The sequence below is a fragment of the Psittacula echo genome, assembly GCF_963264785.1.
Source record: "Psittacula echo genome assembly, chromosome: 9".
Classification (NCBI taxonomy): domain Eukaryota; kingdom Metazoa; phylum Chordata; class Aves; order Psittaciformes; family Psittacidae; genus Psittacula; species Psittacula echo.
In genome coordinates this window covers 6649106-6664265 of record NC_137745.1, presented here as the reverse complement: position 1 = coordinate 6664265, position 15160 = coordinate 6649106, and the positions used below count along the sequence as shown (strand labels likewise).

The 15160-nt window shown below is 48.2% G+C and overlaps 2 protein-coding genes across 6 annotated transcripts in view; one reads left to right on the top strand and one right to left on the bottom strand.

Moving 5' to 3' along the window:
* The window catches only part of LOC308224929 (protein CFAP20DC-like), a 136910-nt gene that overhangs the window by 60302 nt on the left and 61448 nt on the right, over nt 1-15160 (top strand). For 4 of the 5 annotated variants that reach the window (XM_080625315.1, XM_080625309.1, XM_080625310.1 and 1 more), the window contains one exon: nt 14938-15055. The gene's annotated coding sequence lies outside the window, so the exon portion shown is untranslated. Of the gene's footprint in view, nt 1-10678; nt 10689-12146; nt 12252-14937; nt 15056-15160 lie in introns of those variants that run through there. The other variant, XM_080625312.1, reaches the window with a different exon arrangement.
* LOC308225072 (protein FAM3D-like) lies at nt 2793-15094 on the bottom strand (the record flags this gene model as incomplete). The annotated part of the gene is made up of 6 exons (XM_080625532.1): nt 2793-2882; nt 3062-3188; nt 3322-3406; nt 4904-4954; nt 5982-6089; nt 15004-15094. 6 exons carry the CDS (start codon nt 15092-15094, stop codon nt 2793-2795), a joined length of 552 nt encoding a protein of 183 aa, XP_080481658.1.

The window sequence follows — 15160 nt, the reverse complement described above, 5'->3', positions numbered from 1 at the left end:
GCCCAGGCTCTGCCCGGGCACAAAGGCAGCTTTCATGCTGTGGATGCCTGATTTCTAAGCTGGGATCCGTATTTTGAGAGGCTGTGGAAGATTATAGTAATTGCACTTGACAGGGCAAGATGTCACAGGATGCGGATTTGCCTGGCTGTGGGGTCACAGCACCTGTCAGTCCATGCCTGTGGCATCCTTCCTAGCTGCTCCTTTGGTGCTTTGCCACAATGAATATGTACCCCCAAATTAAAGGTGGGTTATCCCTCTGCTGCCTGTCTGCATCTTGGCTCTTGGCTCCTGTTGCAGCACTGAATTCAGCAAACTTTGCTCCTATCAATACCCCATGCTGCCTGTTTGCTGCTGCAGTGCTGCAGCACACCGCAGTCCCCAGCTGAGCCCAGGTTACCTGGAGCTGCATCAGGTCAGGGCTTGTGCTTGAAGTCTCTGGGGGACACTGCCTGGTGGAAACCAGCCCTGTAGGTGCCTGTCTCTGGAGTAAAATAGCTTCCAAAATGCCAAGGCACTAAAACACTGCAGTTGGGGATTGCTGTCCCTGCACCCACCACCCTTTTCAGACCCTTTTAAAACATGAGCAAGTTATATTTGACTCCTGAAGCTTCCCAGATTCTGGACTTTTGAAAAGCTCCACTTTATCAGGACACAGTGGCTTTGGCAGGAATGGCTCCTCAAAACACTGGCTGCTGATTGAAGTCTCTGTGCAGGGGTTGCACTTTTAGCTCTCCCTATTTGACAATAGTGATGTACCTTTGTAATAGCTCTGCGATTCAGAGCTAGTTTGAACAGTCTGTAGCATGCTGAAACACACATTTCCGTTTTTTGGCTTTAAACCAGATTTCTAATGTGAATTGCAAAGAGCTGGGAAGAGTTTCCTGTGGCTGAAAGGGGCTGTAGCTGATGCTGTGCCCTGATTTACACCATGCAGCTCTCGGGCTGTTTTCAGTTTGGCTTAGGAGTGAATCTAGATCCTTAGAGGGGGCTTAAAGTAGTTGGCATATTTCTGCTGGCAGGGCTGTGTGATGTGAGGGCTGTTGTGTCTGCTGCCTTGTGTTATTTCTCGCTGCTGCCACGGGTAGGGATGATTCAGCATTTGGGATTAAGCACTGCTATTGCAGCAGATTCAGGGATCAGTTTATGGCAGAGGTTTCCCTAGGTGTGATGAGGTGAATGTTGAAGAGCACAGGAGGATAAGATGGGATAAAATACTACAGCTATTGGGTGATTCGTCTATGGTGGTTGTTTTGGGCTTTTTATTTCAGTTTTGGCACTGGAAGTTCTTAGAGGTGTTATACTTTTATTTAGATATTTTTCCTTGTTTAAGGAAAACTGGTTGCCTCATTGTTTTTGGATGGTGGTACTGGGTTTTGGATACAGGGTTTGATCACTAAGGATGTGTCTCTTCTTGGCCATATCCTGCCAGCGCTCCTCACTTGTTCTGTTCCCCTGGGGAGACCTAACACTTTGATGACTGATGTGAACTGCCTTTAAAGGCTGTGCTGGGGCAAACCCTACTGTTAGAGGCACAAAGGGCTGTGCAGGACAACCTGTTACCCTGCACAGCTCCCAGTGCTTCAGCAGAAATTCTCCACCCTCTGCTTTAAAGAATGAGGAAAACCCAGATATAATCATAGGAAATTGAAGTCTGTGGATGATGAAAATTTGTCCCTGTCCATGATGAAAAATAAACCTGGGCCATCACCTACATAACTTACCTGATCTCTGCACTGCTGGAGCTCAGGGAGGGTTTCAGTACAGACAGTGCTTGGATGAATGCATCCAGACATGAGTGAGGAGCAGATGCTTCCCAAGGATCTCCTCAGCATATGGGCAGCAGCATGGGAACCACTATGGAAGGAGGTCTGCAGGGCTTTGCTAGCCCTGCAGTGTCATCCAGCCCTGGGCTGGGGAGCAGCTCCCGGAGTAAAGTGGGTATGAGGGTGCCTGCAGTGGGATGTCAGCCTGGATGTGCTGAGTCTCTCCAGATTGATGCTGACTCCAGCTCTCCTGGTAAAAGGCTGCCACCTATTGGTTACGCTGCATAACTTCAACTGCCTGAGAAACATCCCTCCTTGTTTGAGGGTAAAGTCAGGTTGGGACATCTCTAGCATTATCCTGACCTTTGAGGATGTGCTATGGAAGATTTAGCTTGCCTTTAACCCAGGAAAGATGCAACCACGTGGAGAAAATGCTTTGGTCTGCAGATATTAACCTATATTGCTGCAAGGCGTCCCTGAGGCCTTGTGGCCTTATTGTGGCTCTAGGAGACAGTGGACGATTGGCAGGGGCTCCAGGGGGAGCCCAACAAGGTCTGAGCATCCCCAGGGATGACTCTGCCCTGTGCTGTGTGGTGCTGGGGAGGTGGGAGCATACATGTGCAGTGCTGTGAGATGGGTGATGGTGATGCCCAGCTAGGGCAGAGGATGTGGTATGCAGGGAAAAGCATGGATTATGCTTGAAAATGGAAATGAGAGGGTATTGGTTTATAATTGGAAATCTCACTGAAGAAATAGGAAGAACTTTCAATAAAGTTTTTGGTTTAATACGAGAAAAATAAAATACCCTGAATCGACCCATAGATGAGGACAGCTTGGCTGAAGCCTTAGGCTCTGAAGGCACTTGTACAGCTCTTTTTAGCCCTACACAGCCAGTTTCTGGGAGCTGCTGCTGGGCTGTGTGACCAAGGAGCTGGGGTTGGGGGGGGTGGGGTTGGGGACCCCACAATGGGGCTGGTGTCTCTGTGAGACTGGTGGAAACTGCTCTCTATGGCAGGCTGGGGCTTGATGCTAATCCGTCTTCCTGGGCTCACAGCCCTCCATCTCCAGCAGGTCAGGCCAGCCGTCATATTTATTTGTTGTCTTGCCAGTTTTGATGTACTGAAGGGAAAAAAAGAGAGAAAATGAATGAGGTGGTTGGTGCACAGTGTGAGTTTGCAATGGGCAAAACTAAAAGCATGGGATAACACCACTGGCCCCTGTCTTCTGCAGACAGGTAGGAGAGGTGCTGTGAAAAGGATGGAAGCCTCCAGAGCTGGTGGCAGGGGAGATCTATGTATCTCTTCAAACGGGCTTTTGTTCTTCAACCCTTTTGCTCCCAAGAAGACCCAGTTGTCCCTGAAGCCCAGCTTGCTCAAGTGGCTGCTGCCCAGGTCAATAAAATGTGCCCACACCTTGTCATTCATCCTGAAAGACGGTAAGGAGGTGTTGGTGTGCTGTCAAGTGGGCATCCCCTCTGGGCTGCTGGCAGCAGCACCTCCAGCTCCCCCCAGCTGTAGATTTTTGGGGAGCCACGTGTTGATCCTGGGGCCAAACTCACTTTGCGGCAGGGTCATCGTAGCTGGCTGTCAGCACGATGGTGCCGTGCTTGATCTCTTGGAGGAAAGTGTTCAGTTTGTTAATGTCTGGGAGAGAAGAGCATTAGGCAAAGAGAAAGAAATTTAGCAGCGACTGCTACATGGCAGCTGGGGAACCTCCTCTGGGTCAATGGGAAATATCCTGACTGTGCTGGTGCTAGCCAGGATTTGGGGTCATGGACTTGGGAAAGGACAGGCTCTGCACTCCTCATCTTGTGTTCCCACCAGGGCTCTCCTGCAGTGCCCAAGGCTTGTGCTTTCCTCCTGTTGGAGCAACTGCAAGGGAGAATTTCCTTCTAAACTTTGCTCACTGTGAAATCCAGTTACTTAAATTTACTTTCCACAGCAAGAAATGAACCTGCTCATTGCACAGCTGCCTGCCCTGCAATCATCCCTTTGCTTGTATTGCTGGAATTATTCCTCATCCTTCGTCTATGGGATGCTGCTGTTTCCCCTTAAAACTCCAGAGTGATCAAGAGGAGGTTGCAAAACCAAACAGCAGGAAGGGTGATTGGTTCTGGGGAAGGCTCAAACTGTGGCATTTCACGACATGGACTCAAGTTGATGCAGAGACTCAAATCCTCATTTATTACCACCACGCCCTTTTTATCCCCTTGTTCGGTATTTTCCCAACCTGCACATACATACAACGTTCAATCTCATTGGCCCCTGTAAAACTCTCCAGGTAAATAGTCCAGTCACAGTGTTGCAGACCCTCTCACAACCCCCACATCCTCTGGCCTTACATGCCCCAACTCATCACCCCAGGGCTTGTCAAAGCATCAAGGCCTCAGAGCCCATTCCCAAACTGTTCTTCATGCAAATCTTATCGCCTTCACTCCCCACATCAAACAACAAAGGGTAAATCAAAAGCACTATGGGGTGGGTTTAGTATATGATTTTTGAGGAGTCCTGCCAAAACGCTGGAGAGATTTGGTAACAGCTTTGCACCAATGTTGGGATTTACAGCATCCTGCAAGCCAGTGCCAGCCGGGCTGTGAGCAGGGGTTGTCCCTGCTCTGGGCATCTTCTTGCTGGTAGAAAGGTTGTTTAAAGCTGGCAGGTGAAGAGACAAGGCTCTGCTCCATCTGCCTGGCTGGGGCAGGGAGCTACATCTCTCCTACCATGTCCCAGGCTCCTTATTTACCCTCCTATGAAAGGCAGGGGAACAACCTGCTGCTCAGCCACTCCCAGCAGAAAACTGAGTTGAAAGTTGCAAAATCTCAAGATCAGTGTAACTACCTGATTTCAGAAAGTAGCCTCTCTCAGGTTTTAAGTGCCCTGGTGTATTCAGTTTAGTGGAATTATGTTTTTCAGGCTATTATGTGCATGTAAAAGTAGTGAGAAGTCAATCCTGGATGCAGATGTATTATGAGGACTCCAGCCTCAGGGATTGCTGAGCTTTTGCTGCCCAAGCTGGCAATCCTGGTCAAAGTCCACTAGACTTTATCATTAAATACACCACAGGGGAGCAGCCTGAACAGCCAGCACTGCTGGTGGGAGCCCTGGCTGGGAACCATGGAGCAGCAAAGTGACTGTGCTTACCTCCAGAGTACATGTCGAACGTGTCAGCCGTCAGGAGCTGCGCATTTGTTCCTGAAAAGTTAAAACTCAGAACAGAGCACAGTGAGATCATGCTGGGGTGGCTCCAGGCATTGCCTGGCCACCAGCCTGGTGTTCTTGCTGCAAAGTGCTTTGCTCTTCCCTCAATGTGTTGTATTTGCTGTGATGGCCAATGTGTTGTTTGATAGAGTTCAAGTGCATGATGCAGGTGGGTTTGTTCCCATCTTGCTGGCAGTGCGTGCAACCATAACCATGGCCGTGTACCCCATGCAACACTGGAATGATGGACTTTTGCCTTGGCTACAGTGCCTGGGATTGGAACAGTAGCACAGTGACCTACTAAGTGGGGGGCAACACCTGAACCAGTTTTTTGCATGAAGGAGGCTTGTCTTGGGCTTGGGACCAGCTTCTTTAAGGCTTATGGTGCTTGGGGATGTGGGACAAGCTGGCTGGGGAACTGAGTGCAGCTTGGTGTTAGCAGTGGGATGGCAGGTCTAATTCAATGGGTCTGGTGCTCATTGAAGGCCAGCCCCTTAGGGATTTTCTGCCTGGAGCTTTCCCATTCTTGGCTATGGTAGGGACCTGTGTCAAGCCACCTAGATGGGCCCATGACCTGCTTCCTGATGTAGCCTGTGGCCCAGGGATGTTTGTGCTGGGGCAGGGGGATCATGTTAAGGTTTGTGTGCTTGCAGAGCCAGCCAAAGACACTGCTGTTGTGTGCAATAGCGAAATTCCCCAGTGTTTGGAAGGGTGGGATTTTTGCCTTGGGAAAAGGACTCTTGAGGGCAGTTATCACTCTTTTACTATCACTCTCAGGCCTGGAGCAGTGTTGTGTGATGAAGTGATACTCACTGCTGGGCTTGTCCCTGGCACCTGTGGGTACCAAGCAGTTAAGACATGGTGGAGAGCTGTTGGCTTTTCCACAAGTCAGGAGCAGCTGTTCAGGCACTGGGTCTCCAAAACTGCTCCCTGTGGCTGCAAGCACCACTTGAGCCAGCCATCCTGGTGCATCTTCCTGCATCCTCCCTGCAGACCCGGCTGGAGACCTGCAGTGCCTCACCAATCCAGCTCCTCAGGCTGATGGCTTTCCAGCTCTTATCGACGTATGTCTGCAGAAAGAACCATGTGCCCAGCAGCATGAAGAATATGGCCAAGTACCGGATCAGGCCTGCGAGGGGTACGAGAGGAGCCAGGTGAGTGCAGCAGCATGAGTTGTGGACCAGAGGATCCCTCTGGCTTCTTGGGGACTTAGTCTGTGTATCCCCATGTTGCCAGGCATAGAGTGACAGCCAGTGTTTGTATGTTGTGGGAATGCAGCTAACAGCTAACACGTCTTCCTTCCTCCTCTAAAAGGACTCTGATCTCTTCATTAATATCTCTAGAGCATGTGGCAATGCTCAGATAGACATTACCCTTCTACTGGGAGGCACTATTCATATTTGTCTCTGCGTTAAAGTAAATCCGATAATTAGTCAGAAAGGAAATGTAAATCCAAATCCCACCAAAGCTAGGCATGTGTTAGATGGAGAAAAAGCAATGCTATGTTTAGGCACATGTGCAATAACTACAAGGTCACCAAAGATGTATAAATCCCTATCAGTGCTTGGTCCTACCCTGATGTTGGAGTCCTGGCTCCTGTACGTTGGAGCCGTCTGCACTGATGGAACTTGCTTCATTTTTAAGCCTCTGAACTCTTTAGCGTGACTCTGCTGCCCTGTGTGCTCCTGTTTCATGTTCTTTTCTATTCTGCTGATAGTGATGAGCTCAAGGAGCCTATCTCTGATTATGTCTTTGGTGTATTTCCTTCTGGGAGGATGCAAAGTAGATTTCAAATATTAGGGGCTGCAAAATGCCACCTGAGGACAAAATGTGATTTGGCTTTGCCCAAGGGGAATAAGCTTGTCCCTCCAGAAAGGGAAGGGAAGAAGGGCAGTGCTGGGCAGAGCAGGCAGGTTTGGGGATGCCTGACTTAGAACAGAAGTATTTCCACTTGTCCAAATCATGCAGTGTCTTCACCCATACAGATGGAGAGTGGTTGGAATTTGGAGTGTGAGCTATTTCCTGCCTGAGTGAGCACATCTGTCCCACTCACTTCTGCTGCCACCTTGATGTGTGTGACTGGCACCTCCTTAGTGCTGGGATTATGCTCCTACCTCTGAAATTCAGGACTGCAGCCTGATGAATGTTCGTCCTGGAAACCCCACTGGAGTCCTAAGGTAAACTGTCACATGTGAGATGTGTGCTCAGGGTTAAAGAGCCTCATGTTAATGAAAGGAGCCCTTCAGTGAGGCTTGTCATAGAGAATTTGTAGAAGAGCTATGCTGAGAGTTGCTTTTCCTATTTGAAGGGTAAATAGGGAGCACTGGGTTGTAGCAGGGCTGGGCTGAAAGTTGATTTCAGGGTACTGCATCATGAGGAAGAAGACAAGAGCTTTGCCTCCTGCCCAGCCCTGCTGTGGGTTACCTCCCAGGGCTTGAGCTCAAGAGAACTGATATGGCCCCTGATGCACCCAGCATTCACTCTCAGCGCCTTTGGGAAATGCTCCCCTTTGGATTCCTCTGCACCCTGGGGGAAGCTGCAGCATCACCCTATGGGGCTTTTAGCCTTGAAAAGCAAGATAACAATGATCTGTATTGCAGGAGGAAAGCTGCTGCTTTTCTGCTTGGCCTGAGACACCCAAAGGGAGTTTGCAGTGGGCCAGGGTGGTTGGTGCCAGGTCAGAATGACATCCCTGCAGGGATGTCTCCATTGTCTGGAGCCTGGCACTGCTCCCTGTGGGAACCCTCCACTGGGAGGCTGTGGCAAGAAGGAGCTGCCAAAGCCACTCCAGCAGGGAGCTAGTGGCTTATCTTGGCTTATCTGCCTTTTAAAGGAAGCCTTGGAAGGTATTTGTGCTCTTGTGTATCACAGCAATGTGTTCTTGATAGTGTATCAGCTCAGCACACTTCCTTCCCAGCAGCATCTCGCTTCTCTTCACTGTAGCTATCCCACCAAGAAGGCGGCCATGAGCAGGGATCTCTCTGCAGGAGGTGGCACATGGTTCTCAATGCCCACAGCCCTTCCTCTCACCACCTTATCCTGGCCTATTCCAGCCCCTGGCATGGTATCCCAGAAATGGGTTTTAAACTGATGTTGGAGCTGGCATGAACAAGCCTGTTTCACTGAGCTGGTGGAAGAGCCACAGACCTGCAAATGGACAGTTGAAAGGTTTTGGCGGGCAAAAGCTGCCCGTGGCTGGATCTGGGCTCTTGCATTTTGCTCCTTTCAGCATAAAGTTTTGCTATTTTAATGCAGTGAGTCTCTCCCATGCCAGGGTCCCCAGCCCAGTGCCTGATCTGGTGATGGGTGTGATAGGTGCAGAAGAGCTTTCCTTAACATCCCCCTTGGTAAGCTGCAAAGGCTTCAGAATTGGTATCACTTTGCTTTTGGAGCTTCTAGAGTTCCCATTCCCCTCAAACACGATGGTAAGGGTTTGGACCTGGGCTGTGATTTGGACACAGTGAGAGGAGCAAAACTCCATTGGATTTGCAAAACTGTCCATTTGGTCCCCATTGCTGCAGGGGACACTGGCCTCACCAGGGCCTGTTGCACAGTGTTCTCTGCCAAACTTGTGTTTGCTTTATGCACATACTGATGTTATTGCAAAGGAAGAGAAATGGAAAAATAAACCTACAAACACTAGTGCTTTAGGGAAGCCATGTATTTATTTGGGCTATTTATCTTCACCTTGCTCTCAGGTAAAATTTACTGGGTGAAGTTCCAAGTTCCTGGAACCTGACTGCACTACAGGAGGGTAGCCCTGTTCTGGGATTTCTATTCTCGTTCAATTGTTTGGATTGATTTTCTCTTCCCCTTCCCCTCCCTGCCCCCCCGCCCCCCTGCCCCGCCCCGAGCTGTGCTGGGAAAAAAGATGACTCTGCTTTGGCATATACAAGAGGGTAACATGCAGGAGAAGGGAAGGAACCATGGTGGGTATAGACAGTTACTTGTCTAATAAACCTGAAATCTATTTGCTTATGTCCTGGGTTCAGCAGTAGCAGTCATTTTTTCTTCTTCTTAGTAGCTGGTGCAGTGCCGTGGTTTTGGCTTTCAGCCTGGGAACAGCGCTGATAACACTGATATTTTTAGTTACTGCTCAAATGTTTAGCCTGACCAAGGACTTTGTGAGTCTCATGCTCTGCCAGGGAGGAGGGGAAGCCAGGAGGAAGAAGGGACAGGACACCTGACCCAAACTAGCCAAACAGGTATTCCATACCACAGCACGTCATGCCCGGAATGTAACTGGGAGTTACCCGGAAGGGCACTCTCTGCTCGGTTGGGCTCATTTCGGCAGGTGGTATCGTATTCTCTTCCCTTGTTATTTCCCTTATCATTATTATTATTGGCGGTAGCAGTAGTGATTTGTGTTATACTTTAGTTACTGGGCTGTTCTTATCTCAACCCGTGGGAGTTACATTCTTTCGATTCTCCTCCCCATCTCTCTGGGAGTGGGGGGAGGAAGGGGGGGAGTGAGTGAACGAGCTGCTTGGCTGGGTTTTAAACTAGGACAGGATGGTGAGCTTTGTGCTTTCCCTGGGGGAGGTGGCTGTGGCACAGCCCTGGTGCTGTTGTGGGGAGCCCTTGTGTCCTCTCCCCACATCCTGTGGCAGCCCAGGATTTGCCCATCCACTGTGACACACAGCAGAAAGGTGCTTTTAAATCACATATAACGTTTGTGAATGCATCAGGTGCTGGGAACAGGGGATCAGCTTGGTCTCGACTCAGCAAATAATTAAGTGGTGCAGTGCAATGGAATTATATCATTCCCATCTGCAGCTCCTCCCGGAGGTTTCTGCATGATACAGAGAAATTAAGATAAAATTATAGATGTGCTATCAAAAAGATGCTGGGTGGGGAATGAATAATCTGTAGTGCAAAGTCATTGCACTGCGATGAGTGCAATGGCAGATTCGGCAGCAGTGAGCTCTTTGCCTCTACCACCTCCTCCTTATTATCCCTCCTGGGTGCATGGGCCCTATGTGGGACCTCAGCATTTGGGGCGCTGGTGGCTCCTGCCAAAAAAACCACAGTGGCTGCAGGATTGTCCCTCCCAGGAGTCATGTCCTACAAATGCTCAGCACCAGGAAGATGCTCTCACTGAACAACCCTTGTGTGGGGGGTTCTGCAGGGACAGGCTGCTTTGCAGAGAGGTGTTTGCTGGGATAAATTCATGTCAAATTCTCCTAGGAAAGGTCTGGCCACTGCCACATGGCAAACTTTGTCCTGTGAAGCGCTGTGGCTGTATGGTTGCAGATTGCTTGTGCCAGGCTAAGCCATGTACCACAGCTGCTAAATGCAGCACCTTTAAAAGGAAACAGGCTTTTACTTCTCTCTATAAAGAGAGAAGTGTTAAATATGACTTGCATTTACTGCTCGCTGCACGTGAGAGGTGGATGAGGGTGAGGGTTGTCCCTACAGTCCACATCTCCTGTCTGTGCCATTTCAAGGGATTATTATCCCACTGATAAACCATCCTGCTCCAGTTACCACCTCTCTCATTTTTACATAGGTTAATTCACTAACTGAAGGTGAATAACGCCAGCAAACTGGCTTCACCAGCATCCTGGTGATCGAGCATCTGGGTGAAACACAGGTGGAATTACCTTGAGCTGCATGGGCTGCAAGAAAAAATGCATGAGGACAAAGTTTGACAGGAGGGATGCTATAACAATATTGAGCAAAACGTAAGAAAAGCAGATCACAAGAGGAGAAGGGGTTGTTGGTGATGGTGAGTGTCTCCTGGCAGCACAGTGATGGTGGCTATTGGGGGTGCTGGGTAGCACATCCACTGCTCCCGCTGCATCCCTGGCAGTGCAGCCCACTGACGCGGGCTTTGCTGCTGGGAGAGAGGAATAAATAAGGGAAATCATAACTGCTTTTACCATTAAAAGAGAAATTGGCTCGTGCAGTGCTAAGCCCTCAGTTTGCGGGCCCAACGCAGCCAATGTGGTTTGATTGTTTCCCAGGACTCCTCTGCAGCCCAACAATGACAAATACCAGGAATTAACGGAGTGTAGTTACTCTGTATTAGTTGAATTCACTGGACAGACACAGATCATAAACAGTCAATGATTATTCCTAATTTCACATTTTTAGCAATCTGAATTGCAGGAATTATGCCTGTCAGAGAGAATTAGCTTCTCTTTCAATCCCTTGGTTCCCCAATCACTGCCCTTCCTTTAAGATATATTTTTAATCGCTGAAAAAAGAGGACATTTAACACAAATCCCTCCTTACTTCTACAGCAAAATGCCACCCACCCCCACCCCCCTTCTAGTCCCCAAATCCCTGTGGCTCTGCAGCCCAAAAATTGCTTCTTTTGCTGCCAGCTGCTTTGAAACACAGGGAGGTGCCTGGTGTGATCTGTACCCCGTGGGCCACAGCTAATTTCACCCAGGTTTGTTGCAGGGGTAGTTACCAGCCCTAGCTCTTGGGTGTTGCAGAGATGTCCATGGGAAGGGGCCTGGGCAGCATCAAAGCTTGCCGTCCATCCCCTGTTGCCAGTTGGTGCTACACAAGCAGCGTTTGTGTTTTAAACAGCATCTCCTTTTCAAATCATGGTTGCAGGCCAGAACATGATTTCCAAATGCTAATTTGCACGTCCAGTGAAATCATGCTGGGGTCTCCAGCTGGGCAGTGACTGTGGCCTCCCCAGACAAGATCTGTCAGAGGGGCTGGTGTAGACCTCAGTATTTCCTTGTTACAGGCTATGAGTATTAAGAAAAGAGAATGCAAATATAAATTATTAATATTTACATGGGAAATTTCTAACCCTATTAGTATCATATCATTCAACTTGTTTCTTATGCACAGGCAGTGATTTCATTACAAAGCATAGCAGAGCATAATGCCAGCACTGCACAATGATTTGGTCAATTAATGATGGGGGGGGGTGGTGGTGGAAGATCCTATTGTTTGTTTACTGATAGCAGTGCCTTTGGGATCTTCCTTTTGCTTTGTTCCTAGTAAATACCGAGGAGTGGTGGGTGACTGCCACTGGCCATGTGCTTGCTTAGATGCCCTGGGGTGTGAGGTTGTGTTGAGTGTTTATGGTAAGAATGAGTGGGAAAGCCAAGCAGATATGGTGAGACTGTGTTATAGGCTACTCAACCAGGATGAAGAGGCTGATGAATTATTCTATAAGCACCTGGAATAAGTCTCACAGACACCAGCCCTTGCTCTCAAGGGGGACTTCAACCCATTGGATGTCTGCTGGAAATACGACACAGCTGAGAAAAGACAGCCTACAAGGTTCCTAGAGAGAGTGGAAGAGAACTTCCTGACACAGCTGGTGAGTGACCCATCTAGGGAATTTAATATCTATGGATATTATGAAAAATATCTTTACTGAAAGGTTTGTCAAGCATTAGAACAGGCTATCCAGGGAAATGGTGGAGTCACCATCCCTGTTGATACTTAAAAGACAGATAGATGTGGCACTTAGGGACAGAGTTTAGTGGTGGACTTGGCAGTGCTGGGTTAACAGTGGGAGTCCATGATCTCAAAGGTCTTTTCCAAACCTAAACAATTCTATATTCTATAAAGGGATGAGGGTCTGAGAAGCTTCTGGTCAGAAGCACTTCCCACTGCTGACATCAAGCAGGGAGTTTATTCCAGGCAGTGGCTGAGGCCACCAAACAGCAGCAGCAGTTTTTTATGGTACTCATTCCTAGGACACTGCAGAAGGATTATGCATGCTTCCACCATGCCAGCTTTTTATTAGATTGCAGGCAGGGGTTAAACTGATCCTTGTCAGCACAAATATAATGCCCTGGGCGATGGGAGCAGCATAAATTGAGGACAAGAGGTGGCCACTTTTACCACTGCTCTCAAGAATGCTCTGCTGGTTTACTGCATCATGTGCTTTTTATTTGGGACTTTTACCTCTGGCCATGGCATGTCTTTCCATTTTTTGCCAACGAGGTGCAATAAATTAATGGGCTAATACACAGACGCTGAGCGGAGATGAAGCGCAGAACAGTGACTGCTCCAAAGCTCTTTTGAATCTCCTTGGTTTGCCACCATAGCACCAGTTTTGGTACAGCTTCCCCATGGTAGGGACACAAGGGATGTCCCACAGCGGCGAGGGTCTTGCAGGGGTACAGATCACACAGGTGATTTGTCCGTTTGTCATCTCTATTTTGTCCAGGTTACTCATGTATTAGCAGGAAGTGATGGTCCTTGTGGCTGGGTTGGTGGGGTGAGTTTATTTGTGGCAGTTCTGATACTGTCTGTGACATTGAAAAGCAATATTTGAAGAAGCACACAGTAATCCTGCATGCCAGGCTGGCCAGATTTGCTTATTGGTTGCCTAGAGCAGGAATATGGGGATGCAGCACCTGAATGCTTCAAAACCGCCTGCTATTTGCTATAATAAGAGTGAGCCATTAAGGGCTTCTCATGTGGGGAACAGCAGTGGAAAACACAGTGAAATTGAGGTGGGGATATGGTTTGGAGGAGATAGACCCTGCTTGGGTCCCTAACTGCTCACTGGCCCCACAGAGGGGATTTTGCAGGGGTTCATTTGCTTCTTTTTTCCCCCCCTCCCAAAAAATAACAAAACAACTTGTGCAGGCCAGGTCTGGTGTATGTGACAGGGTTGTGCCTGAATCTAGTTTATGCTAAAGTGCAGCCTTAAAGCCTGTCGCTGCCACTCTGGGTTGTGTGAAACCCCAAAACCCTACCTGCTATGGGGGTCTGGCACCCACCTTGGAACTGCAAGGCAGTGGAGGGTAAGTAATGTACTAATTAAGCTGTCCTGTTACTTTACTTGCCTACAGTAGTAGCTGATTAATTAGAGATCTCCGATCCCACTCTACCAACTTCCTGTGCTTGCAGCAGAGGAAATCCTGCCTTTGTGCTGCTGCTGGACCTCCCCAATCCAGTAACTATTACATTGCAGGTAGAATGTATCTTTAAAAAAATGCTATAGAAATTAAAAATGTCCAGTGAGAACAAAGTCAGTGGCGCTTTTTTCATCTACTGTTTTTTATCATATTCTGATGTATTTATAAAGTAGATACTGGGAGAGCCCAATCTTTCCTCCCAAGTTTGTAATTCCTATACCTCTTCAAGAAGATTTCTGCTCACAAAGGAAATAAAAGATAGCAATACGATGTTCTCTGACATTTGAACATGCTACTGAGAATCTGAATTAAAAGGAACAAACTCAAAAAATACCATTTATACAGCAATCGACTTTAAAAAGTCACCCTCTGCTAAGAGTTACCACCCAGTGTAAATGTCTTTATTGCTAGACAGAGAATAGGAAATAACTCAGGCAACTCTTCTGTGCCTGCTGGGTTTTTCTTGGTGCTGCACATGCACTGAATCGCGGTGGCTGTTGTGCCGCAGGGTGCCTATTGCACCGCTCTTTCGACTCCAACTCACTACACAGTATAAATCTGAATACCAGTGTCATTAGGAGGAATGATTTGGGGTTGTTACAATTAGAGCATAGTGTCAGCTTTTCGCAAAGCCTAAAGGGCAAAAAACCCAAGCAGAGCTCAAATGAGGGACCCAGGTTGGGGTTGTATAGAGAAACCTGATTTTTTTCTGGCTTGCTGCTCACTGCCCCCCACCCCAATGATATTTCCTGGCCTCTCTGAGCCACTTCTAGTCTTCTGATTTCATCATAATTGATCATACTATCAAATTCTTTGCCCTGTGCAACTTGCCTAATGCTTTTTTGAGTTTGTGTCCTCATTTTGGTCTTCCACTGCTCACAGTCTCCTAGGAAGGTTGTGAGCTTTTTGATACAAAAATTTCCCATCAAATTTTGTCTTCCACTAAGCCCAGTCTGTGTTCAGGTGATGCTTCACATAATGTAATCCTCTCTGCTGCTACTGCCCTGTGCTGCTCGCTCTGTCTTGGCAATCGTGCTGGTTTCCCTCCTACCTCTCCGTGCATAAGACTCAAAACAGAGCAGTTAATATATTAATTAATCTACTAAATTAACTGTGGTTTGTTGTGTACAGACATACCCTGGGCTTGGCAGAAGGGTGGCCAACATGTGCTCTGATGACAAGTATTTCCAGCCTGACCTGTGGGTCTGGAGTGCTTGAACCCCTGGATCTTGATGGCCAGTGCTGCAAGGTGAGTGTTTTCTGCTGTCCTTCTATCATCATCACTCATATAACCTTATTTACTGCAAAATGAAATAACTCCTGAAAAGCTGAATGTGAATCTCGTATGAAGCAC